The sequence below is a fragment of the Pseudophryne corroboree genome, chromosome 2 (assembly GCF_028390025.1).
Source record: "Pseudophryne corroboree isolate aPseCor3 chromosome 2, aPseCor3.hap2, whole genome shotgun sequence".
Classification (NCBI taxonomy): Eukaryota; Metazoa; Chordata; class Amphibia; order Anura; family Myobatrachidae; genus Pseudophryne; species Pseudophryne corroboree.
In genome coordinates this window covers 627,377,984-627,405,703 of record NC_086445.1, presented here as the reverse complement: position 1 = coordinate 627,405,703, position 27,720 = coordinate 627,377,984, and the positions used below count along the sequence as shown (strand labels likewise).

General features: G+C 48.2%; 1 protein-coding gene across 1 annotated transcript in view; it reads left to right on the top strand.

Annotated features, from left to right (window-relative positions):
• Window positions 1–27,720, top strand: part of LEMD2 (LEM domain nuclear envelope protein 2) — a 101,853-nt gene that overhangs the window by 47,443 nt on the left and 26,690 nt on the right. Inside the window, exons 2-5 of the mRNA XM_063954849.1 lie at window positions 7,715–7,755; window positions 8,188–8,263; window positions 27,092–27,168; window positions 27,272–27,351. Of these exons, the coding sequence (XP_063810919.1) occupies window positions 7,715–7,755; window positions 8,188–8,263; window positions 27,092–27,168; window positions 27,272–27,351 (274 nt within the window). The remainder of the gene's footprint in view (window positions 1–7,714; window positions 7,756–8,187; window positions 8,264–27,091; window positions 27,169–27,271; window positions 27,352–27,720) is intronic.

The window sequence follows — 27,720 nt, the reverse complement described above, 5'->3', positions numbered from 1 at the left end:
AACCGACGACAAGATTGTCTTTCCTCGGAATGATTCTGGATACAGAGGTTCAGAGTTTTTCTTCCGGTGGAAAAGGCTCTGGAAATCCAGAAAATGGTGAAACAGATATTAAAGCCAACAAGTGTGTCGATCCATCAGTGCATTAGTTTGTTGGGAAAAATGGTGGCGGCCTACAAGGCCTTACAGTTTGGCAGGTTCCATGCCAGGGTATTCCAGTGGTACCTGTTGGACAAGTGGTCGGGTTCACACCTACACATGCACCGGAAGATAACCCTGTTGTCAAAAGCCAGGTTTTCGCTCCTGTGGTGGCTAAACAGTTCTCACCTACTAGAGGGACGCAGGTTCGTGATTCAGGACTGGCTCCTGGTAACCACGGATGCAAGTCTCCGAGGCTGGGGAGCTGTCACTTAGGGGGAAAGCTTCCAAGGAAAATGGTCAAGTCAGGAAACCTGCCTTCACATAAACGTGCTGGAATTGAGAGCCATTTACAACGGCCTTCAACAAGCGGTACATCTTCAAGATCATCCAGTGCAGATCAAGTCAGACAATGTAACAGCAGTCGTGTACATAAACAGGCAGGGCGGAACGAAAAGCAGAGCGGCAATGGCAGAGCTGACAAAGATCCTCCTCTGGGCAGAAAGACATGTAAAGGCTCTGTCGGCGATTTTCATTCCGGGAGTAGACAACTGGGAGCAGACTTCCTCAGCAGACACGATCTCCATCCAGGAGAGTGGGGCCTCCACCAAGTAGTCTTCGCAGAGGTGACAAGTCTTTGGGGAGTACCTCAAGTAGACATGATGGCATCTCGCCTCAACAAGAAGCTTCAGAGATATTTTTCCAGGTCGAGAGACCCTCAAGCTATAGCAGTGGATGCGCTGGTAGCCCAGTGGGTGTTCAAGTCTGTGTATGTCTTCCCTCCACTTCCGCTGATCCCAAAAGTTTTCAAGATAATAAGAACAAGTGTTCGTGCAATCTTCATTGCCCCAGACTGGCCAAGGAGGGCTTGGTACCCGGATCTTCAGGAGTTGCTCATAGAAGACCCTCTGCCTCTTCCTCCTCGAGAGGACCTGCTACAGCAGGGGCCGTGCGTGTATCAAGACTTACCGCGGCTACGTTTGACGGCATGGCTGTTGAGCGCCTGATCCTAGCCCGAAAGGGTATTCCCAAGGAAGTCATCCCTACTCTTATTCAGGCCAGGAAAGGAGTAACGTCTAAACATTACCACCGTATTTGGAGAAAATGTGTCTTGGTGTGAATCCAAGAAATCTCCTGCGGAATAGTTTGAGTTGGGACGTTTTCTCCATTTTCTACAGGCTGGTGTTGATGCGGGCCTTCGATTGGGGTCGATCAAGGTCCAGATTTCAGCCTTGTCCGTTTTTTTCCAAAGACAGTTGGCCTCTCTCTTCCAGAAGTTCAGACCTTCGTGAAAGGGGTTCTGCACATCCAGCCTCCATTTGTGCCTCCAGTGGCACCATGGGACCTTAATGTGTTGTTGCAGTTTCTTCAATCGGATTGGTTTGAACCTCCTACAAGAGATATAGTTGAAGTTTCTCCCTTGGAAAGTGGTGATGCTTTTGGCTTTGGCATCCGCAAGGCGGGTGTCTGAATTGCGGGCCTTGTTTTACAAGAGCCTGATCTTCCATGAAGATAGGGCAGAGTTGAGAACTCGCCAACATTTTCTTCCTAAGAAACACAGAATTGGGCGCTAATGTTTAAATCGAATGTTAGCCGCACGTTCCTGGGGCTTGGTTCCTCTGCCACCACTTAAATACAGCAAGAAAAAAACAGAAACTGGAACTGCGCTTAGCATTCAATTAAAGGTTTTATTCATTCCCACAATAAAAATATATAAAATGTATATAATTATACAATCACCGGCTGGATTTCATATATTGCACGGATCATAAATATAAACGTTTAGTGCCTCTATATAACACCTAACTATTATGCAAAGAGAAAATTACTCCTAAAAACATACATTAAGAAATTAATGCACATATAGTCGTTCCACTGACTATAATAACTGCCCCTAGGTGACTCCTATAACATTGCAGGCGTCCCTGCAATGTGAGGTATTCCGTCTAATGTCAGTTTGTTTCTATGGCAACAAAGAAATTATGAATTGTTGCTTCAGTCATTGGTTATGAACCGTAAGTCAGCAAAGCAGTATTGTTAGTGCAATTATGACAAGCTTGTAATATGTCCTTCCCTTTAGCACTAGGGTGTCAAAGCTGTCTCTGAATAAGATGTAATAATACTCAGGTGCGAGAGCGTGCTCCCTATTCCCCCTTAGCACTGGGGTCCGGGTACTGAGTAGATTAGTAAGTTAGTGAGACAGCATGCAAAGTATATCTGGCAGTCACTTGAAAGATTTGCCGGCCGGCTTTAAACTCTCTCTTATCCACATACGCTTTTCTCCGCCTTGGTATATCTTCGGCGGCTTCCTCAGTGACTGCCAGATATACTTTGCATGCTGTCTCACTAACTTACTAATCTTCTCAGTACCCGGACATCCGGACCCCAGTGCTAAGGGGGAATAGGGAGCACGCTCTCGCACCTGAGTATTATTACATCTTATTCAGAGACAGCTTTGACACCCTAGTGCTAAAGGGAAGGTTCTCACATACGTGCACTTGCAATTATGCAGGATTACACGGACACCGACGCAGCAGATGGTGAGGGGGACAGCATCACTTGCTAGGGGGGGGGGTGCAGTTGATGATTGAGGCTGTTAGGGATGTTTTGCACATTTCGGACACAGCTCCGGAATAGGTGGAGGAGGCCTTCTTTACAGATAATAAGAAGCCCCCCTCACATTCCCGGCATCCAAAGAATTAGATGCTATCTTTGAAAAGGCATGGGAAACTCCGGAAAAGAAATTCCAGATTCCCAAGAGAGTCTTGGTGGCTTTTCCCTTCCCAGAGGAAGATAGGAAGAGATGGGAGTCCCTGCCGATAGTCAACGCCTCTGTTTCCAGGCTGTCCAAACAGGTGGTGTTACCGGTCCCGGGATCTACCGCGTTAAAGGACCCGGCAGATCGCAAGGTGGATGCTACGCTGAAATCCATTTACACGGCTTCAGGGGCTTTATTGCGGCCTACTATAGCCTGTGCTTGGATTGCTAAAGCTATTACCAGGTGGTCAATCACTCTGCAGGAGGAATTGACTACGCTGGATAAAGGTGACGTTAATTTATTTTTACATCGCGCTCACGACACAGCTGCTCAGGAAACACGGTTGGATCCTGAACCTTCCTAAGTCTCACCTGGAGCCGAGAAGGCAACTGTCTTTCCTGGGGATGATCTTCGACACGGAAGTACAGAGGGTGTTTCTCCCGGTGGAGAAAGCGTTGGCGATACTACCCGGGTATCGGTTCATCAATGCATACGCCTTCTGGGGAAGATGGTTGCCGCCTACGAGGCTCTGCAGTACGGCAGGTTTCATGCTCTACCTTTTCAGCTGGACCTTCTGGACCAGTGGTCGGGCTCTCACCTACACATGCACAAGAGGATACGCCTGCCTCCGAAAGCCAGGATTTCACTCCTCTGGTGACTACAGCTTCCGCACCCTCTGAAAGGGCGAAGGTTTGGAATTCAAGACTGGATCCTTCTAACCACAGATGCATGTCTAAGAGATTGGGGTGCTGTCGCTCTGGGGGTAAAACCTTTCAGGAACGATGGTCGGATCAAGAGTCACTTCTCCCATTAAACATCTTGGAACTCAGGGCCGTGTACAACGCCCTGCTGCAAGCAGCGCACCTTCTACAGGATCGGGCTGTTCAGGTGCAGTCTGACAACGTGACCACAGTAGCCTACATAAACCGACAAGGCGGAACGAAGAGCAGGGCTGCCATGTCAGAGGTGTCAAAAACTCCTCGTCTGGGCAGAAAGGCACGCGGTGGCGATGTCTGCAATCTTCATTCCTTCGTGTAGACAACTGGGAAGCGGACTTGCTCAGCAGACACGTTCTCCATCCAGGAGAGTGGGGCCTCCATCCGGAGGTATTCGAGGAGGTAACCGGTTAGTGGGGGGTTCCTCACATAGACATGATGGCCTCCCGCCTCAACAAAAACTTTGGAGATACTGTTCCAGGTCCAGAGACCCACAGGCGGTGGCGGTGGACGCACTGGTAACTCCGGGGGTGTTCAAGTCAGTGTATGTGTTCCCTCCACTTCCTCTGATACCAAAGGTTCTTCAACTCGTGAGAAGAGCAAAGGTTCTGGCAATCCTCATTGCTCCGGACTGGCCAAGGAGGGCTTGGTACGCGGATCTTCAGCTGGAAGATCCACGGCCATTACCTCTTCGGGAGGATCTGCTCCTGCAGGGGCCGCTCGCTTATCAAGACTTGCCGCGGCTACGTTTGACGGCATGGTGGTTGAACGCCAGATCTTAACTCTGAAAGGTATCCAGAGTGAGGTCATTCCTACCCTGATACAGGCTAGGAAAGGGGCAACGTCTAAACATTACCATCGCATTTGGAAGAAATATGTTTCTTGGTGTGAGGCAAAAGTTTCCTGGGGTGGAGTTTCAACTTGGACGTTTTCGCCTTTTCCTGCAAGCAGGGGTGAATATGGGACTGCGATTGGGCTCCATCAAGGTCCAGATCTCTGCTTTGTCCATTTTCTTCCAAAAACAATTGGCTGTTTTTCCTGAGGTTCAGACCTTTTTGAAAGGGGTTCTGCACATCCGGCCTCCCTTTGTGGCGCTGCAGTTCCTGCAATCTGCTTGGTTTGAGCCTCTACAGGAGGCTGATCTCAAGTTTCTCACGTGGAAGGCGGTCACCTTGTTGGCCTTGGCTTCTGCACTACGCGTGTCTGGATTGGGGGCTTTATCTTGTAAAAGCCCCCATTTGATCTTCCATGAAGACAGGGCGGAGCTTAGGACTCGTCCACAGTTCCTGCCCAAGGTTGTTTCGGCTTTCCATATCAACCAACCTATTGTGGTGCCAGTGGCTACTGACTCCACAATTTCTTCAAAGGCCTTGGATGTAGTGAGGACTTACGTGAAGAGGACGGCTCGTCATCGGAAAAAGTGACTCTGTTTGTCCTCTAGAGATCCTAAGAATGTTTTGCTTCTAAGCAGTCGATTTCACGCTGGATCAGGTTCACTATCCAGCATGCTTATTCCACAGCAGGTTTGCCGTGTCTGAAATCGGTAAAGGCCCACTCTACTCGTAAAGTGGGCTCTTCCTGGGCGGCTGCCGGGGTGTCTCGGCGGTACAACTCTGCCGAGCAGCTACTTGGTCTGGGTCAAACACGTTTGCCAAGTTTTACATGTTCGATACTTTGGCCTCTGATGACCTCAAGTTTGGTTAAGCAGTGTTGCAGGAGCCTCCGCGCTCTCCCTCCCGTTCTGAGAGCTTTGGTACATCCCCATGGTACTAATATGGACCCCAGCATCCTCTAGGACGTAAGAGAAAATCGGATTTTGGTTACCTACCAGTAAATCCTTTTCTCCTAGTCCGTAGAGGATCCTGGGCGCCCGCCCAGCGCTGTGTTTCCTGGTTTGGTTTACAGTTCAGTACTGCCTGGTTCCTAGGTAAGTTCTGTGTTATTTACGGTTTCAGCTGTTGCTGAGTTTTTCCGGCATGCTGGCCGGATTTGCATGTTGTGTGAGCTGGTATGAATCTCGCCACTCTGTGTAATTCCTTCTCTCGATGTATGTCGTCTCCTCGGGCACAGTTTCTAGACTGACTCTGGTAGGAGGGGCATAGAGGGATGAGCCAGCCCACACTCTTAAACTCTTAAAGTGCCAATGGCTCCTGGTGGACCCGTCTATACTCCATGGTACTAAAATAGACCGCAGCATCCTCTACGGACTGCGAGAAAAGCATTTACCGTTAGGTAACCAAAATCCTATTTTTTTTGTTACCTTTAACATAGTTATTATAGTGCTGTCACCATTGTTTAGTACTGCGGTTTCCTGCCTCTCTCTCCCTCTCCCTCTATTTATTTTCTCTTCCCCTACCATCTGAATGTTATACCTCTGCTAATTGCACACCCCACCAAATGTGCGCTCCACATGGCTGTCTTAGATGGTTCTTTCTTTGGTGGGATGCACAACACATTCAGTGTGTATCAAGCTACATATGTTTTAGTCCCCTATATATATCTTAAGCACCCTACACACTGGGCGATGGTGATGGGCAATATGAACGATATCGCTCATCGTTTTGTGTGTAGGCACGAAGTGCATCCCTTTCGGTTGTTCATCGTTGGTTTACCGTCGTGTTGCAATGCAAAACAGTTTGGACGATAACGATCATCATTCAGATTGTTCATCTTCCAAATTGCTGCCGTCGCCCAGTGTGTAGGGAGCTTAAGTTTCTTGTATGGTTTATCCAGTGGTGCAAGTAGATATATTTTCTTAGTGGTACTGAGTGCCGAAAAGTGGGTGTTTTCATGCGTTGTGAGGGGGCTTGGCCACATGCTGCTAGGGAGTGTGGCTACATGACACTAGCGGGTGGCCACACGACAGCCCCTTTTTTTTTTTTTTATCTGGAGACAAGGCTAAACATATATAGTGATACCTCCAGTATAATAGAAATATATAGTAATGCCCACAATTTAATAACAATATATAGTAATCCCTCCATTATAACAGGAAAATACAGCCACTGCCGCACTCCTAGTAACCCTGATAAAGTGGGAGGAGCCGTCATGCTGCCATGCATCATGGTCTTGTTGCTTTGTGTCACATTATAATTGTGTTAATGACAAAGTGTGTGGCAGGTGGTACTGAGTACCCACTGCCAAATTCTTATGGGTACTCCGTACCCGAGCGTACCCGCATACTTGCACCGCTGGGTTTATCTCAGAAATTGTAAACTTTTTATAGAGTACCCAAGATGGCTGCATCACCTGGTACACCCATGGGGAAAGTGAAAAATATTTGGAACTAATGGTTATATAAGGGTTTAGTATACTTCAACTTCCCCATTTTGTGTTTACTAGGCTTTGCCTATTCCACACAGGGTAACCTATGTAGTGCGCCCAAAATGGCTGCCTCATCTGGTACCTTTCATGGGTGGGTAATGTATTACCCAAAGCTGTAATACTAAACCTCTGTGCGCTATGGTTTTTGATGCTTGTAAAGGAATGCATTCGGCATTCAAGTGGTTGGTATGCCGGAGGTCTGTGACCGACGCCGGAATCCCGACACCACTCAGAAGTCCGACGCCAGAACAGTTTAGGGGTGGGTTTAGGGTTAGGCACTAGGGGAGTGGTTAGCCATAACATACACCCCTGAGGGTTAGCCATAGCCGCCACACCTGAAGGGCCTGCCATATCTGCCACCCTAGGAGAGTTAGGGTAGAGGAGGGGGTAGAATACTTAACCCGTCCAGTGTCGGGATGCCGCTGTTAGTCATGTGACTGCCGGCATCCCAACCCCAAGGATAACCAAACCCCTTGTAAAGCGACTCTGGGTTCTGCTAGAAAAGGCACTATATAAAAAAATTTTTACAAAAATTTGAATTATTATATGCCGTCAAGTTCTGTTTCTAGGTTAGCTGTAAGTTTCTCTCTTGCGCAGACATTCTTTTTTTTTTTTTTTTTTTTTTTTTTTCATTATTAGTTTGCGCTCCATTTTATTTTAGCGTGATGGAAAGTAAATGGCCGCATCTTGCTTGGCTGATATTATATAGAATTGTCATTGCTACAATACATGAGAAGTTGTCTAGCAGCAGCCGTTATTCACTATATATTTTGTTTTTCAGTGAAATTACTTCCTACTGACTGTGAAGGCAGAAAAGATTCGGTAAGATTATTATTATTATTTTGTTTTTATTGGTTATTTTTTTTTTGTATGGCAGGTATGTAATCTTTATCTATCAGCACAGATGTGAAAATTATTGCCTGCCCAACTCTAAACACTATAACAATGATGTATTCGCATTCTTCTGTATATTAAGCTTTAATATTTATACTGTGTGTTTGTTATGTAAATAGAATTAGGGTGTTGTCTTCTATTTCTACACAGATGTTAGTATCAAAGCTTCATTTTCCTGGAGCAATTTCTTACAACTGTTACACTATGTGTTATGCCACATGATGCTGAATGTGTACTATTTTGTAATTTAGAGGTTTTAGAACTGTACACTGTCCAATTGAGGCATGCCGTTATCCAGTTATATGCTCCCTTAAAAATTTCCTGAGCACATTTATTTATTTAATTTTATTTTTACTGCAGTTTTGCAAAGCCAAGGAGAAGCAAATTGTCCTCCAAATCTTGTCAGAATTATATGATTTTCTGTCCATAGAAGCTGGTGAGTTTTTCATTTAATTACACCACTGTTGAAAATACATATTGTAATCTCCCAGTGTCGATTTGTTCCTGAGCATTTCCACTGCAGGTGCTCATCGTACAGTGTATGTTAATGGGTTACTAATTTCTGCCTATATGCATTGTTACTCTGCATTTTGTGGATTGGAAATGTTTGAGTGATAAACGTTCTATTTGGCAAAATAAAATAAGATCTAACCAATAGAATGCTGTAGAACTGTACCTCTGTATTTTCTTGAGTTGAGGTTTATTTGAAGCTGCTTTTTGTAAACATGGATCGGTAGCTACTATTACATATTTACTACAGTTATTTTAAGGTACTTATATAAAATGAAAAAGCTTTTAAGAGACCTGTCATCTCTGAGGCTGGCACTCATTTAATACCTAGAGAACATTGATGTAAACCTGAGGTTCCCAAACTGGCTGCCACTTGCAGGGGTTCCCTGAGTTATTTTTGGTCCACGTAACCGGCAAAACCAGCGCTTGTGGCCTTCAAACATAAAATATATGGACAGACAGTAGCAAACCCTGTCCACCACCACATAATTAAACTTAAGGATGACGTATAAACACAATTTACATAATTTCATATTTTTTGCTAAAACATTTGGCCTAAGGGTGCCGTGATACAGATTCTGATAGGGTGCCATAGTTATGACTAGACAAAGGACGATCGGGCACCAGTCAAATTGATATATAATTGATATATGAAAACCAAAATCGGACAATTAAACCCTTGGAAATTGGGAGGAAAAAAATATAATTTCTCTAACGTCCTAGTGGATGCTGGGGACTCCGAAAGGACCATGGGGAATAGCGGCTCCGCAGGAGACTGGGCACAAAAGTAAAAAGCTTTAGGACTACCTGGTGTGCACTGGCTCCTCCCCCTATGACCCTCCTCCAAGCCTCAGTTAAGATTTTGTGCCCGAACGAGAAGGGTGCAATCTAGGGGGCTCTCCTGAGCTGCTTAGAGTAAAAGTTTAAATAGGTTTCTCTAACGTCCTAAGTGGATGCTGGGGACTCCGTCAGGACCATGGGAATAGCGGCTCCGCAGGAGACAGGGCACAAAAGTAAAAGCTTTAGGATCAGGTGGTGTGCACTGGCTCCTCCCCCTATGACCCTCCTCCAAGCCTCAGTTAAGATTTTGTGCCCGGCCGAGAAGGGTGCAATCTAGGTGGCTCTCCTAAAGAGCTGCTTAGAGTAAAAGTTTTGTTAGGTTTTTTATTTTCAGTGAGTCCTGCTGGCAACAGGCTCACTGCTACGAGGGACTTAGGGGAGAGAAGTGAACTCACCTGCGTGCAGGATGGATTGGCTTCTTAGGCTACTGGACACCATTAGCTCCAGAGGGAGTCGGAACACAGGTCTCACCCTGGGGTTCGTCCCGGAGCCGCGCCGCCGACCCCCCTTGCAGATGCTGAAGATTGAAGAGGTCCAGAAACAGGCGGCAGAAGACTCTTCAGTCTTCATAAGGTAGCGCACAGCACTGCAGCTGTGCGCCATTGTTGTCAGCACACTTCATAGCAGCGGTCACTGAGGGTGCAGGGCGCTGGGGGGGGGCGCCCTGGGCAGCAATGATAGTACCTTATTCTGGCTAAAAATACATCACATATAGTCCCTGGGGGCTATATGGATGTATTTAACCCCTGCCAGGTCTCAGAAAAACGGGAGAAGAAGCCCGCCGAAAAGGGGGCGGGGCCTATTCTCCTCAGCACACAGCGCCATTTTCCCTCACAGAAATGCTGGTGGGAAGGCTCCCAGGCTCTCCCCTGCACTGCACTAAAGAAACAGGGTTAAAACAGAGAGGGGGGGCACTTATTTGGCGATATGTATATATATTAAAATGCTATAAGGGAAAAACACTTACCGTATTTGCCGGCGTATAAGACGACTGGGCGTATAAGACGACCCCCAACATTTCCACTCAAAATATAGAGTTTGTTATATACTCGCCGTATAAACCTACCCCCTTCCACACACCAAATAAAACGTAAAAGAACATCAGATTTGTGACATACTGTATATTATGACCTGATAAGAGATTTGGATAGGGAGTATTTATCAAGGTATGCATAAGAAGGGGGGAGGGGGCGAGGAGAAAGTTGTAAAATGTATAAAAGTATACCCCTGTGTGCATTTAGTGTTACCGGTTTCACATGAGTGCCATTAGTATTAGTGCCATTACAGTACCTGTCATTGTCACCATTGTACGGCCACAACGCGACTGCAGCGCCTCCGGCCAGTCCCTGCATCTCCCTGTAATTGGCACTAGTGACCCGCCGCGGCCGCACTGGATACCGCGCGATACTGGATGGTATGTAGAATGAGGTGGGCGGGTATCGGGAGGCCACTATGGGCACCGGGCGAGTATCGGAAGGCCACTATGGCAGCTATGTCTATCCCAACTGAAGTGCACCCGGCGTATAAGACGACCCCCCCACTTGGAGGCATGTTTTTCAGGGCAAAAAAGTAGTCTTATACGCCAGCAAATACTGTATATAAAGGTTGTCCCTGTATAATTATAGCGTTTTTGGTGTGTGCTGGCAAACTCTCCCTCTGTCTCCCCAAAGGGCTAGTGGGGTCCTGTCCTCTATCAGAGCATCCCCTGTGTGTGTGCTGTGTGTCGGTACGTGTGTGTCGACATGTATGAGGACGATGTTGGTGAGGAGGCGGAGCAATTGCCTGAAATGGTGATGTCACTCTCTAGGGAGTCGACACCGGAATGGATGGCTTATTTAAGGAATTACGTGATAATGTCAACACGCTGCAAGGTCGGTTGACGACATGAGACGGCCGGCAAACAAATTAGTACCTGTCCAGGCGTCTCAAACACCGTCAGGGGCTGTAAAACGCTCATTTACCTCAGTCGGTCGACACAGACACAGACACGGACACTGACTCCAGTGTCGACGGTGAAGAAACAAACGTATTTTCCTTTAGGGTCACACGTTACATGTTAAGGGCAATGAAGGAGGTGTTACATATTTCTGATACTACAAGTACCACAAAGAAGGGTATTATGTGGGGTGTGAAAAAACTACCTGTAGTTTTTCCTGAATCAGATAAATTAAATGAAGTGTGTGATGATGAGTGGGTTTCCCCCGATAGAAAATTATTGGCGGTATACCCTTTCCCACCAGAAACACCCTTTAGGGTGGATAAGGCGCTCACACGCTTATCAAAACAAGTGGTGGTACCGTCTCCAGATAGGGCCGCTCTCAAGGAGCCAGTTGAGAGGCTGGAAAATATCCTAAAAAGGTATATACACACATACTGGTTTTATACTGCGACCAGCGATCGCCTCAACCTGGATGTGCAGCGCTGGGGTGGCTTGGTCGGATTCCCTGACTGAAAATATTGATACCCTTGACAGGGACAGTATTTTATTGACTATAGAGCATTTAAAGGATGCATTTCTATATATGCGAGATGCACAGAGGGATATTTGCACTCTGGCATCAAGAGTAAGTGCAATGTCCATATCTGCCAGAAGATGTTTATGGACACGACAGTGGTCAGGTGATGCAGATTCCAAACGGCACATGGAAGTATTGCCGTATAAAGGGGAGGAGTTATTTGGGGTCGGTCCATCGGACCTGGTGGCCACGGCAACGGCTGGAAAATCCACCTTTTTTACCCCAAGTCACATCTCAGCAGAAAAAGACACCGTCTTTTCAGCCTCAGTCCTTTCGTCCCCATAAGGGCAAGCGGGCAAAAGGCCAGTCATATCTGCCCAGGGATAGAGGAAAGGGAAGAAGACTGCAGCAGGCAGCCCATTCCCAAGAACAGAGCCCTCCACCGCTTCTACTAAGTCCTCAGCATGACGCTGGGGCCGTACAAGCGGACTCAGGTGCGGTGGGGGGTCGTCTCAAGAGTTTCAGCGCGTAGTGGGCTCACTCGCAAGTGGACCCCTGGATCCTACAAGTAGTATCCCAGGGGTACAGATTGGAAATTCGAGACGTCTCCCCCTCGCAGGCTCCTGATGTCTGTTTTACCAACGTCTTCCTCCGACAGGGAGTCAGTATTGGAAACAATTCACAAGCTGTATTCCCAGCAGGTGATAATCAAAGTACCCCTCCTACAACAAGGAAAGGGGTATTATTCCACACTATATTGTGGTACTGAAGCCGGACGGCTCGGTGAGACCTATTCTAAATGGATAATCTTTGAACACTTACATACAAAGGTTCAAATCAAGATGGAGTCACTCAGAGCAGTGATAGCGAACCAATAGGGTGTCCCTGGACATCAAGGTTGCTTACCTCCATGTCCCAAATTGCCCTTCTCACCAAGGGTACCTCAGGTTCGTGGTACGGAACGGTCACTATCAGTTTCAGACGCTGCCGTTTGGATTGTCCACGGCACCCCGGGTCTTTACCAAAGTAATGGCCGAAATGATGATTCTTCTTCAAAGAAAAGGCGTCTTAATTATCCCTTACTTGGACGATCTCCTGATAAGGGCAGGGTCCAGAGAACAGTTGGAAGTCGGAGTAGCACTATCTCAAGTAGTTCTACGACAGCACGGGTGGATTTTAAATATCCAAAATCGCAGCCGTTTCCGACGACACGTCTGCTGTTCCTAGGGATGGTTCTGGACACAGTCCAGAAAAAGGTGTTTCTCCCGGAGGAGAAAGCCAGGGAGTTATCCGAGCTAGTCAGGAACCTCCTAAAACCAGGAAAAGTGTCAGTGCATCATTGCACAAGAGTCCTGGGAAAAATGGTGGCTTATTACGAAGCGATTCCATTCGGCAGATTCCACGCAAGAACTTTTCAGTGGGATCTGCTGGACAAATGGTCCGGATCGCATCTTCAGATGCATCAGCGGATAACCCTATCTCCAAGGACAAGGGTGTCTCTCCTGTGGTGGTTACAGAGTGCTCATCTTCTAGAGGGCCGCAGATTCGGCATTCAGGATTGGATGCTGGTGACCACGGAGGCCAGCCTGAGAGGCTGGGGAGCAGTCACACAAGGAAAAAATTTCCAGGTAGTGTGATCAAGTCTGGAGACTTTTCTCCACATAAATATACTGGAGCTAAGGGCAATTTACAATGCTCTAAGCTTAGCAAGACCTCTGCTTCAAGGTCAGCCGGTATTGATCCAGTGGGACAACAACACGGCAGTCGCCCACGTAAACAGACAGGGCGGCACAAGAAGCAGGAGGGCAATGGCAGAAACTGCAAGGATTTTTCGCTGGGCGGAAAATCATGTGATAGCACTGTCAGCAGTGTTCATTCCGGGAGTGGACAACTGGGAAGCAGACTTCCTCAGCACAACCTCCACCCGGGAGAGTGGGGACTTCATCGGGAAGTCTTCCACATGATTGTGAACCGTTGGGAAAAACCAAAGGTGGACATGATGGCGTCCCGCCTGAACAAAAAACTGGACAAGTATTGCGCCAGGTCAAAAGACCCTCAGGCAATAGCTGTGGACGTTCTGGTAACACCGTGGGTGTACCAGTCGGTGTATGTCTTACCTCCTCTGCTTCTCATACCCAAGGTATTGATAATTATAAGACGTAGAGGAGTAAGAACTATACTCGTGGCTCCGGATTGGCCAAGAAGGACTTGGTACCCGGAACTTCAAGAGATGCTCACAGAGGACTCATGGCCTCTGCCGCTAAGAAGGGACTTGTTTCAGCAAGTACCATGTCTGTTCCAAGACTTACCGCGGCTGCGTTTGACGGCATGGCGGTTGAACGCCGGATCCTAAGGAAAAAAGGCATTCTGGAAGAGGTCATTCCTACCCTGGTCAAAGCCAGGAAGGAGGTGACCGCACAACATTATCACCACATGTGGCGAAAATATGTTGCGTGGTGTGAGGCCAGGAAGGCCCCACGAAGAAATTTCAACTCGGTCGTTTCCTGCATTCCTGCAAACAGGAGTGTCTATGGGCCTCAAATTGGGGTCCATTAAGGTTCCAATTTCGGCCCTGTCGATTTTCTTCCAAAAAAGAATTGGCTTCAGTTCCTGAAGTCCAGAAGTTTGTCAAGGGAGTGCTGCATATACAACCCCCTTTTGTGCCTCCAGTGGCACTGTGGTTTCTCAACGTAGTTCTGGGATTCCTCAAATCACATTGGTTTAAACCGCTCAAATCTGTGGATTTGAAATAGTTCACAAGGAAAGTGACCATGCGGTTGGCCCTTGCCTCGGCCAGGCGAGTGTCAGAATTGGCGGCGTTTGTCTCACAAAAGCCCATATCTGATTGTCCATTCGGACAGGGCAGAGCTGCGGACTCGTCCCCAGTTTCTCCCTAAGGTGGTGTCAGTGTTTCACCTGAACCAGCTTATTGTGGTACCTGCGGCTACTAGGGACTTGGAGGACTCCAAGTTGCTAGATGTTGTCAGGGCCCTGAAAATATAGTTTCCAGGACGACTGGAGTCCGGAAAACTGACTTGCTGTTATCCTGTATGCACCCAACAAACTGGGTGCTCTTGCTTCTAAGCAGACGATTGCTAGTTGGATGTGTAGTACAATTCAGCTTGCACATTCTGTGGCAGGCCTGCCACAGCCAAAATATGTAAATGCCCATTTCACAAGGAAGGTGGGCTCATCTTGGGCGGCTGCCCGAGGGCTCTCGGCTTTACAACTTTGCCGAGCTGATACTTGGTCAGGGGCACACCCTGACTGAGGAGGACCTGGAGTTCTCTCATTCGGTGCTGCAGAGTCATCCGCACTCTCCCGCCCGTTTGGGAGCTTTGGTATAATCCCCATGGTCCTGACGGAGTCCCCAGCATCCACTTAGGACGTTAGAGAAAATAAGAATTTACTTACCGGTAATTCTATTTCTCGTAGTCCGTAGTGGATGCTGGGCGCCCATCCCAAGTGCGGATTGTCTGCAATACTTGTACATAGTTATTGTTACAAAAATCGGGTTATTATTGTTGTGAGCCATCTTTTCAGAGGCTCCGCTGTTATCATGCTGTTACCTGGGTTCAGATCACAGGTTGTACAGTGTGATTGGTGTGGCTGGTATGAGTCTTACCCGGGATTCAAAATCCTTCCTTATTGTGTACGCTCGTCCGGGCACAGTATCCTAACTGAGGCTTGGAGGGGGGTCATAGGGGGAGGAGCCAGTGCACACCACCTGATCCTAAAGCTTTTACTTTTGTGCCCTGTCTCCTGCGGAGCCGCTATTCCCATGGTCCTGACGGAGTCCCCAGCATCCACTACGGACTACGAGAAATAGAATTATCGGTAAGTAAATTCTTATTTTTTTTATTTTCAGTGAGACCTGCTGGCAACAGGCTCACTGCATCGAGGGACTAAGGGGAGAAGAAGCGAACTCACCTGCGTGCAGAGTGGATTGGGCTTCTTAGGCTACTGGACATTAGCTCCAGAGGGACGATCACAGGCCCAGCCATGGATGGGTCCCGGAGCCGCGCCGCCGTCCCCCTTACAGAGCCAGAAGACTGAAGAGGTCCGGAAAATCGGCGGCAGAAGACGTTCTGTCTTCACTAAGGTAGCGCACAGCACCGCAGCTGTGCGCCATTGCTCTCAGCACACTTCACACTCCGGTCACTGAGGGTGCAGGGCGCTGGGGGGGGGCGCCCTGAGACGCAATAAAAACACCTTTTTTGGCAAAAAATACATCACATATAGCTCCTGGGCTATATGGATGTATTTAACCCCTGCCTATTTTTACATAAAAAAGCGGGAGAAAGGCAGCCGAAAAAGGGGCGGAGCCTATCTCCTCAGCACACTTGCGCCATTTTTTCCTCACAGCTCCGTTGGAGGAAGGCTCCCTGACTCTGCCCTGCAGTCCTGCACTACAGAAACAGGGTAAAACAAGAGAGGGGGGGCACTAAATTGGCATATAAATATATACAGCAGCTATATTAGGGAAAAACACTTATATAAGGTTATCCCTGTATGTATATATATATATATATATATATATATATATATATATATATATATATATATATATATAGCGCTCTGGTGTGTGCTGGCAAACTCTCCCTCTGTCTCCCCAAAGGGCTAGTGGGGTCCTGTCCTCTATCAGAGCATTCCCTGTGTGTGTGCTGTGTGTCGGTACGTTGTCGACATGTATGAGGAGGAAAATGGTGTGGAGGCGGAGCAATTGCCTCTGTTAGTGATGTCACCCCCTAGGAAGTCGACACCTGACTGGATGGTCTTATGGAAAGAATTACGTGATAGTGTCAGCACTTTACAAAAGACTGTTGACGACATGAGACAGCCGGCAAATCAGTTAATACCTGTACAGGCGTCTCAAACACCGTCAGGGGCTCTAAAGCGCCCGTTACCTCAGGTGGTCGACACAGACCCAGACACGGACACTGACTCCAGTGTCGACGGTGAGGAAACAAACGTATTTTCCAGTAGGGCCACACGTTACATGATCACGGCAATGAAGGAGGTTTTGAACATTTCTGATACTACAAGTACCACAAAAAAGGGTATTATGTGGGGTGTGAAAAAACTACCCGTAGTTTTTCCCGAATCAGATGAATTAAATGAGGTGTGTGTTGAAGCATGGGTTTCCCCCGATAAAAAACTGCTAATTTCTAAAAAATTATTGGCATTATACCCTTTCCCGCCAGAGGTTAGGGCGCGTTGGGAAACACCCCCTAGCGTAGATAAGGCGCTCACACGCTTATCAAAACAAGTGGCGTTACCGTCCCCTGATACGGCCGCCCTCAAGGAACCAGCTGATAGGAAGCTGGAAAATATCCTTAAAAGTATATACACACATACTGGTATTATACTGCGACCAGCAATCGCCTCAGCCTGGATGTGCAGTGCTGGGGTGGCTTAGTCAGATTCCCTGACTGAAAATATTGATACCCTGGACAGGGACAATATATTATTGACTATAGAGCATTTAAAGGATGCATTTCTATATATGCGAGATGCACAGAGGGATATTTGCACTCTGGCATCAAGAGTAAGTGCGATGTCCATTTCTGCCAGAAGAGGATTATGGACGCGACAGTGGTCAGGGGATGCGGATTCCAAACGGCATATGGAAGTATTGCCGTATAAAGGGGAGGAGTTATTTGGGGTCGGTCTATCGGACCTGGTGGCCACGGCAACGGCTGGAAAATCCACCTTTTTACCCCAAGTCACCTCGCAGCAGAAAAAGATACCGTCTTTTCAGGCTCAGTCCTTTCGTCCCCATAAGGGCAAGTGGGCAAAAGGCCACTCATATCTGCCCCGGGGCAGAGGAAGGGGAAAAAGACTGCAGCAGACAGCCTCTTCCCACGAACAGAAGCCCTCCCCCGCTTCTGCCAAGTCCTCAGCATGACGCTGGGGCCTTACAAGCGGACTCAGGCACGGTGGGGGCCCGTCTCAAGAAGTTCAGCGCGCAGTGGGCTCACTCGCAAGTGGACCCCTGGATCCTGCAGGTAGTATCTCAGGGGTACAAATTGGAATTCGAGACGTCTCCCCCTCGCCGGTTCCTGAAGTCTGCTTTACCAACGTCTCCCCCCGACAGGGAGGCAGTATTGGAAGCCATTCACAAGCTGTATTCCCAGCAGGTGATAATCAAGGTACCCCTCCTACAACAGGGAAAGGGGTATTATTCCACGCTGTTTGTGGTACCGAAGCCGGACGGCTCGGTGAGACCCATTTTAAATCTGAAATCCTTGAACACTTACATAAAAAGGTTCAAGTTCAAGATGGAGTCACTCAGAGCAGTGATAGCGAACCTGGAAGAAGGGGACTATATGGTGTCTCTGGACATCAAGGATGCTTACCTCCATGTCCCAATTTGCCCTTCTCACCAAGGGTACCTCAGGTTTGTGGTACAGAACTGTCACTATCAGTTTCAGACGCTGCCGTTTGGATTGTCCACGGCACCCCGGGTCTTTACCAAGGTAATGGCCGAAATGATGATTCTTCTTCGAAGAAAAGGCGTCTTAATTATCCCTTACTTGGACGATCTCCTGATAAGGGCAAGGTCCAGAGAACAGTTAGAGGTCGGAGTAGCACTATCTCAAGTAGTACTACGACAGCACGGATGGATTCTAAATATTCCAAAATCGCAGCTGATTCCGACGACACGTCTGCTGTTCCTAGGGATGATTCTGGACACAGTACAGAAAAAGGTGTTTCTCCCGGAGGAGAAGGCCAAGAAGTTATCCGACCTAGTCAGGAACCTCCTAAGACCAGGCCAAGTGTCAGTACATCAATGCACAAGGGTCCTGGGAAAGATGGTGGCTTCTTACGAAGCGATTCCATTCGGCAGATTCCACGCAAGAACTTTTCAGTGGGATCTGCTGGACAAATGGTCCGGATCGCATCTTCAAATGCATCAGCGGATAACCCTGTCTCCAAGGACAAGGGTGTCTCTCCTGTGGTGGTTACAGAGTGCTCATCTCCTAGAGGGCCGCAGATTCGGCATTCAGGATTGGGTCCTGGTGACAACGGATGCCAGCCTGAGAGGCTGGGGAGCAGTCACACAGGGAAGAAATTTCCAGGGCTTGTGGTCAAGCATGGAAACGTCACTTCACATAAATATCCTGGAACTAAGGGCCATTTACAATGCCCTAAGTCAGGCAAGACCTCTGCTTCAGGGTCAGCCGGTTTTGATCCAGTCGGACAACATCACGGCAGTCGCCCACGTAAACAGACAGGGCGGCACAAGAAGCAGAAGGGCAATGATGGAAGTGGCAATGATTCTTCGCTGGGCGGAGAATCATGTGATAGCACTGTCAGCAGTGTTCATTCCGGGAGTGGACAACTGGGAAGCAGACTTCCTCAGCAGACACGATCTTCACCCGGGGGAGTGGGGACTTCACCCAGAAGTCTTCCACATGATTGTGAACCGTTGGGAAAAACCAAAGGTGGACATGATGGCGTCCCGCCTCAACAAAAAACTGGACAGATATTGCGCCAGGTCAAGGGACCCTCAGGCAATAGCTGTGGACGCTCTGGTAACACCGTGGGTGTACCAGTCAGTGTATGTGTTCCCTCCTCTTCCTCTCATACCAAAAGTACTGAGAATCATAAGAAGGAGAGGAGTAAAGACTATACTTGTGGCTCCGGATTGGCCAAGAAGGACTTGGTACCCGGAAATTCAAGAGATGCTCACGGAAGACCCGTGGCCTCTACCTCTAAGAAAGGACCTGCTCCAGCAGGGACCATGTCTGTTCCAAGACTTACCGCGGCTGCGTTTGACGGCATGGCGGTTGAACGCCGGATCCTGAAGGAAAAAGGCATTCCGGATGAAGTCATCCCTACCCTGATCAAAGCCAGGAAGGATGTAACCGTACAACATTATCACCGTATTTGGCGTAAATATGTTGCGTGGTGCGAGGCCAGGAAGGCCCCTACAGAGGAATTTCAACTGGGTCGTTTCCTGCATTTCCTGCAAACAGGACTGTCTATGGGCCTCAAATTGGGGTCCATTAAGGTTCAAATTTCGGCCCTGTCAATATTCTTCCAAAAAGTACTGGCTTCTGTTCCTGAAGTTCAGACGTTTGTCAAGGGAGTACTGCATATACAGCCTCCTTTTGTGCCTCCAGTGGCACCTTGGGATCTCAATGTAGTTTTGGGATTCCTAAAATCACATTTGTTTGAACCACTCACCACTGTGGACTTAAAATATCTCACATGGAAAGTGGTAATGCTGTTAGCCCTGGCTTCAGCCAGGCGTGTCTCAGAATTGGCGGCTTTATCCTATAAAAGCCCTTACCTAATTTTTCATACGGACAGGGCAGAATTGAGGACTCGTCCTCAATTTCTCCCTAAGGTGGTTTCAGCTTTTCACTTAAACCAGCCTATTGTGGTGCCTGCGGCTACTAGGGACTTGGAGGATTCCAAGTTGCTGGACGTAGTCAGGGCCCTGAAAATATGTTTCCAGGACGGCTGGAGTCAGAAAATCTGATTCGCTGTTTATCCTGTATGCACCCAACAAGCTGGGTGCTCCTGCTTCTAAGCAGACGATTGCTCGTTGGATTTGTAGTACAATTCAGCTTGCACATTCTGTGGCAGGCCTGCCACAGCCAAAATCTGTAAAAGCCCATTCCACACGGAAAGTGGGCTCATCTTGGGCGGCTGCCCGAGGGGTCTCGGCTTTACAACTTTGCCGAGCAGCTACTTGGTCAGGGGCAAACACGTTTGCTAAATTCTACAAATTTGATACCCTGGCTGAGAAGGACCTGGAGTTCTCTCATTCGGTGCTGCAGAGTCATCCGCACTCTCCCGCCCGTTTGGGAGCTTTGGTATAATCCCCATGGTCCTTTGGGAGTCCCCAGCATCCACTAGGACGTTAGAGAAAATAAGAATTTACTTACCGATAATTCTATTTCTCATAGTCCGTAGTGGATGCTGGGCGCCCATCCCAAGTGCGGATTGTCTGCATTACGTGTACATAGTTATTGTTACAAAAATCGGGTTATTGTTATTGTGAGCCATCTTTTCGGAGGCTCCTTCTGTTATCATGCTGTTAACTGGGTTCAGATCACAAGTTGTACGGTGTGATTGGTGTGGCTGGTATGAGTCTTACCCGGGATTCAAAATCCTTCCTTATTGTGTACGCTCGTCCGGGCACAGTATCCTAACTGAGGCTTGGAGGAGGGTCATAGGGGGAGGAGCCAGTGCACACCAGGTAGTCCTAAAGCTTTTTACTTTTGTGCCCAGTCTCCTGCGGAGCCGCTATTCCCCATGGTCCTTTCGGAGTCCCCAGCATCCACTACGGACTATGAGAAATAGAATTATCGGTAAGTAAATTCTTATTTTCTCTGATGTCCTAGTGGATGCTGGGTACTCTGTAAGGACCATGGGGAATAGACGGGCTCCGCAGGAGACTGGGCACTTCTTTAAAGAAAAGATTAGGTACTACATCTGGTGTGCACTGGCTCCTCCCTCTATGCCCCTCCTCCAGACCTCAGTTAGAATCTGTGCCCGGCCTGAGCTGGATGCACTTAGTGGGCTCTCCTGAGTTCACTAAAAAGAAAAGTATATGTTAGGTTTTTTATTTTCAGTGAGATCTGCTGGCAACAGACTCACTGCTACGTGGGACTTAGGGGAGAGAAGCAAACCTACCTGCTTGCAGCTAGCTTGTGCTTCTAGGCTACTGGACACCATTAGCTCCAGAGGGATCGAACACAGGGCCCGACCTCGATCGTCCGTTCCCGGAGCCGCGCCGCCGTCCCCCTTGCAGAGCCAGAAGACGGAAGAAACCAGAGGAAATCGGCGGCTGAAGACTTTGGTCTTCAATAAGGTAGCGCACAGCACTGCGCCATTGCTCCCACAGTACACCACACGCTCCGGTCACTGGTGGGTGCAGGGCGCTGGGGGGGGGGCGCCCTGGGCTGCAATTAATATACCTTTTGGCAATAAAAAGCACATAATACAGTGTTTAACACTGTATATGTGCAGAAACCCCCGCCATTAACGTTATAAAAAGCGGGAGAAGCCCGCCGCTGAAGGGGCGGGGCTATCTCCCTCAGCACAGCCAGCGCCATTTTCTCTTCACAGCTCCGCTGGAAGGACGCTCCCCAGGCTCTCCCCTGCAGTATACACTACAGAAAGGGTAAAAAAGAGAGGGGGGGCACATAAATTTAGGCGCAAAATTGTGATATAAGCAGCTATAGGGGGAAAATTCACTTTGTGTATAGTGTATATCCCTCTGTTATATAGCGCTCTGGTGTGTGCTGGCATACTCTCTCTCTGTCTCCCCAAAGGACTTGGTGGGGTCCTGTCCTCAGTCAGAGCATTCCCTGTGTGTGTGTGCGGTGTGTCGGTACGGCTGTGTCGACATGTTTGATGAGGACGCTTACGTGGAGGCGGAGCAGGTGCCGATAAGTGTGATGTCGCCCCCTGCGGGGCCGACACCTGAGTGGATGGATATGTGGAAGGTATTAACCGACAGTGTCAACTCCTTGCATAAAAGGTTCGATGACGCAGCTTTGGGACAGCCGGCATCTCAGCCCGCGCCTGCCCAGGCATCTCAGAGGCCATCAGGGGCTCAAAAACGCCCGCTACCTCAGATGGCAGACACAGATGTCGACACGGAGTCTGACTCCAGTGTCGACGAGGATGAGACAAATGTACAATCCACAAGGGCCATCCGATGTATGATTACGGCAATGAAAAATGTGTTGCACATTTCTGACATTAACCCGGTTACCACAAAAAAGGGTATTATGTTTGGGGAGAAAAAGCAGCCAGTGACTTTTCCCCCATCTGATGAGTTAAATGAATTGTGTGAAGAAGCGTGGTGTTCCCCAGATAAACTAGTGATTTCTAAGCGGTTACTAATGGCGTACCCTTTCCCGCCAACGGATAGGTTACGCTGGGAGACATCCCCTAGGGTGGACAAGGCGCTCACACGCTTATCAAAAAAGGTGGCACTGCCGTCTCAGGATACGGCCGCCTTAAAGGAACCTGCAGATAGAAAGCAGGAGGCTATCCTGAAGTCTGTGTATACACACTCAGGTACTATACTGAGACCTGCTATTGCTTCAGCATGGATGTGTAGTGCTGCAGCAGCATGGTCTAATTCCCTGTCAGATAACATTGATTCCCTTGACAGAGATACTATTTTGCTAACTATAGAGCATATTAAAGACGTAGTCTTATATATGAGAGATGCACAGAGGGACATTTGCCGCCTGGCATCTAGAATTAATGCAATGTCCATTTCTGCCAGGAGAGTATTATGGACTCGGCAGTGGACAGGTGATGCTGATTCTAAAAGGCACATGGAAGTTTTGCCTTATAAGGGTAAGGAATTGTTTGGGGACGGTCTCTCGGACCTCGTATCCACAGCAACAGCTGGGAAGTCGACTTTTTTACCTCAGGTCCCCTCACAGCCTAAGAAAGCACCGTATTATCAAGTACAGTCCTTTCGGCCTCAGAAAGGCAAGCGGGTCAGAGGCGCGTCCTTTCTGCCCAGAGGCAGGGGTAGAGGGAAAAAGCTGCACCAGACATCCAGTTCCCAGGAACAAATATCCTCCCCTGCTTCCACTAAGTCCACCGCATGACGCTGGGGCTCCACAGGTGGAGCCAGGTGCGGTGGGGGCCCGTCTCCGGAACTTCAGCGACCAGTGGGTTCGCTCACAGGTGGATCTCTGGGCTCAACAGGTATCTCAGGGATACAAGGTGGTGTTCGAGACGTCTCCCCCTCGCCGTTACCTCAAATCAGCCTTGCCTGCTACTCCCAAGGAAAGGGAGGTAGTACTGGCGGCAATTCACAAGCTGTACCTCCAGCAGGTGATAATCAAAGTTCCTCTCCTTCAACAGGGACGAGGTTAATATTCCACAATGTTTGTGATACCTAAACCAGACGGTTCGGTGAGACCCATTCTAAAATTGAAATCCTTGAACACTTATATAAGGAAGTTCCAGTTCAAAATAGAATCGCTCAGGGCGGTTATTGCAAGCCTGGAAGGGTTATTATGGTGTCACTGGACATCATGGATGCTTAACCTACATGTCCCCATTTACCTACCTCACCAGGAGTACCTCAGGGTTGTGGTACAGAACTGCCATTACCAATTCCAGACGTTGCCGTTTGGTCTGTCCACGGCACCGAGGGTGTGTTCCAAGGTAATGGCCAAAATGATGATACTCCTTCGAAAGAAGGGAGTTATAATTATCCCGTACTTGGACGATCTCCTTATAAAGGGGAGGTCCAAGGAGCAGTCGTTGATCGGAGTAGCACTATCTCAGGAAGTGCTACAACAGCACGGCTGGATTCTGAATATCCCAAAGGCGCAGCGGGTTCCTACGACGAGTCTGCTGATATTGGGCATTTTTCTGGACACAGAACAGAAGAAGGTGTTTCTCCCGGATGAGAAGGCCAAGGAGTTGTCATCTCTGGTCAGAGACCTCCTAAAACCAAAACAGGTGTCGGTGCATCATTGCACGCGAGTCCTGGAAAAGATGGTAGCTTCTTACGAAGCAATTCCCTTCTGCAGATTCCATGCAAGGAACTTTCAGTGGGACCTGTTAGACAAGTGAGGATCGCATCTTCAGATGCATCGGCTGATCACCCTGTCCCCGAGGGCCAGGGTGTCTCTGCTGTGGTGGCTGCAGAGTGCTCATCTTCTCGAGGGCCGCAAATTCGGCATTCAGGACTGGGTCCTGGTGACCACGGATGCAAGCCTCTGAGGTTGGGGAGCAGTCACTCAGGGAAGAAACTTCCAAGGACAATGGTCGAGTCAGGAGACTTCCCTACACATAAATATTCTGGACCTAAGGGCCATTTACAATGCCCTAAGTCAAGCAGAACCCCTGCTTCAAAACCTGCCGGTGCTGATTAGGTCAGACAACACCACGGCTGTCGCCCATGTAAACCGACAAGGCGGCACAAGAAGCAGGATGGCGTTGGCAGTAGCCACAAGGATTCTCCGATGGGCGGAGTATCACGTGCTAACACTGTCGGCAGTGTTCATTCCGGGTGTGGAAAACTAGGAAGCAGACTTCCTCAGCAGGCACGACCTCCACCCGGGAGAGTGGGGACTTCATCCAGAAGTCTTCACGCAGATTGTGAACCGTTGGGAACGGCCACAGGTGGACATGATGGCGTCCCGCCTCAACAAAAAGCTAAAAAAGTATTGCGCCAGGTCAAGAGACCCTCAGGCGATAGCTGTGGACGCACTAGTGACACCGTGGGTGTACCAGTCGGTTTATGTGTTCCCTCCTCTTCCTCTCATACCCAAGGTACTGAGGATAGTAAGTAAGAGAGGAGTAAGAACTATACTCGTAGTTCCGGATTGGCCAAGAAGAACTTGGTACCCAGAACTACAAGAAATGATCTCTGAGGACCCATGGCCTCTGTCTCTCAGACAGGACCTGTTACTGCAGGGGCCCTGTCTGTTCCAAGACTTACCGCGGCTGCGTTTGGCGGTTGAACGCCGGATCCTAACGGAAAAGGGCGTTCCAGATGAAGTGATTCCTACGCTGTTAAAGGCTAGGAAAGACGCTGCCTGAAGTTCAGACGTTGTTAAGGGAGTGCTGTATATTCAGCCCCCTTTTGTGCCTCCAGTGGCACCTTGGGATCTCAACGTAGTGTTGGATTTCCTAAAATCACATTGTTTTGAGCCACTTCAGACCGTGGAGTTGAAGTATCTCACGTGGAAAGTGGTCATGTTTTTGGCCTTGGCTTCGGCTAGGCGTGTGTCAGAATTGGCGGCTTTGTCATGTAAAAGCCCTTATCTGATCTTCCATATGGACAGGGCAGAATTAAGGATTCGTCCCCAATTTCTCCCTAAGGTGGTATCCGCGTTTCATTTGAACCCACCTATTGTGGTGCCTGCGGCTTCTCGGGACTTGGAGGCCTCCAAGTTGCTGGATGTAGTCCGGGCCCTGAAAATCTATGTTTCCAGGACGGCTAGAGTCAGAAATACTGACTCGCTATTTATCCTGCATGCACCCAACAAGCTGGGTGCTCCTGCTTCTAAGCAGACTATTACTCGCTGGATCTGTAGCACGATTCAACTTGCACATTCTGCGGCTGGACTGCCGCATCCTATATCGGAAAAAGCCCATTCCACGAGGAAGGGGGCTCTTCTTGGGCGGCTGCCCAAGGGGTCTCGGCATTACAACTTTGCCGAGCTGCTAACTGGTCGGGGTCAAACACGTTTGCAAGATTCTACAAGTTTGATACCCTGGCTGAGGAGGACCTTGTGTTTGCTCATTCGGTGCTGCAGAGTCATCCGCACTCTCCCGCCCGTTTGGGAGCTTTGGTATAATCCCCATGGTCCTTACGGAGTACCCAGCATCCACTAGGACGTCAGAGAAAATAAGATTTTACTCACCGGTAAATCTATTTCTCGTAGTCTGTAGTGGATGCTGGGAGCCCGTCCCAAGTGCGGAATTCTGCAATACTTGTATATAGTTATTGCTTAACTATAGGGTTTTTTGTTCTGAGCCATCAGTTTAATGAGGTTCAGTTGTTGTTCATACTGTTAACTGGGTATAGTTATCACGAGTTGGACGGTGTGATTGGTGTGGCTGGTATGAGTCTTACCCTGGATTCCAAATCCTTTCCTTGTAATCTCAGCTCTTCCGGGCACAGTTTCCCTAACTGAGGTCTGGAGGAGGGGCATAGAGGGAGGAGCCAGTGCACACCAGATGTAGTACCTAATCTTTTCTTTAAAGAAGTGCCCAGTCTCCTGCGGAGCCCGTCTATTCCCCATGGTCCTTACGGAGTACCCAGCATCCACTACGGACTACGAGAAATAGATTTACCGGTGAGTAAAATCTTATTTTTTTCCATTTATTGACTCTGTCCTAGTTGGTGGTGCGCCCAGAGCCAGAAAGTACATGTACTATCAAAAGGGAGAGAGAGAAGGCTCTTGTGTGGGCGCACTCTTTAGAAATGTAGGAAAATTCCTATGATATATGAGAAAAAATATTTAAAACATGATTTTTAAAGTTTAAAACCGTAATTACCCATAGGAGTGATCCATGTGAAATAAAGATATTACAGATAAAGGATTAAAAGGGTGCCATAGTTCACAAAAGTTTGGAAACCACTGATCTAAGAATTACTCCACTGAATCGCAATTCAAAGGGAATGGCAAGAAGTCTCCTTATGCTAACTACTTGATAGGCAGCAGCATTTCCCTCCCTACATAGTGCTGTCTCATTGGTGTAGTTTGTTACTGGACCAATTCTTGGGCATTTACATTGCTGGGAATAAAGTTTTGGATCCTACATGAAATTTGCCTTTTTTTTTTTTTTTTTTTGTAGGTTTCTTAGGGGTAAGCCTCTGTTATGTACAGCACCAAAACATATTAAGCCTAACTAATTCCATTTTTTCCCCCCTTCATTTAAGGGTAAGATCATTTTGAAACTCCCACATACTGTCTTGAATTTGTTAACTTTAATTCTTATGTTAGGCAGATTTGAGTGTGGAAATCCTTCTGGTCTGAGTAGTAAGTGTGTCCCAATCAACAGAGCAAAAGAACATGTGATGGTAAGTGTCGGCATAAAGTTTTATATTGGTAATCAAAATTACTGGGATTGTGAGAATTACCTTGATTTTGCTTTTTTTTTTTATTTATTTTTTCTTTTCATAGAATGTTAGTGGCTATGCATCTATGAAATTTGATGCTGCTCTAGACTGGATGCTGACCAGTGATGTCCATCTTGGGATATGGTGAGTGATTAAAATATTTAGCAAATGATACATGGTAACTTTCTCCCCTACTTCTGGCCATATACAGTCAGTCTGCCAAGCACACGGAGGAGGCAATTCAATTGTCTGTGCACGCCCGATATCTAAAGTGACAGAAGGAGCTATTCAATTTTTTTTTTTTTATCACACCCTTTAGTGCCCGGTTTAGCCAAATAAAACCGGTAAACCCAACTAAAGTGCTGGGCACCCAAATGGGTCATTTTTCACACATTTCTACTTGCCAGCATGGGGGGCTGTGAGCAAAATGCTGGTACTGGCAGCTGTTCGTGCTCAAACAGAGAAACTATTGAATTGGTCCATCGGGTGCCCGGCACAGACTGCTGACGGCGC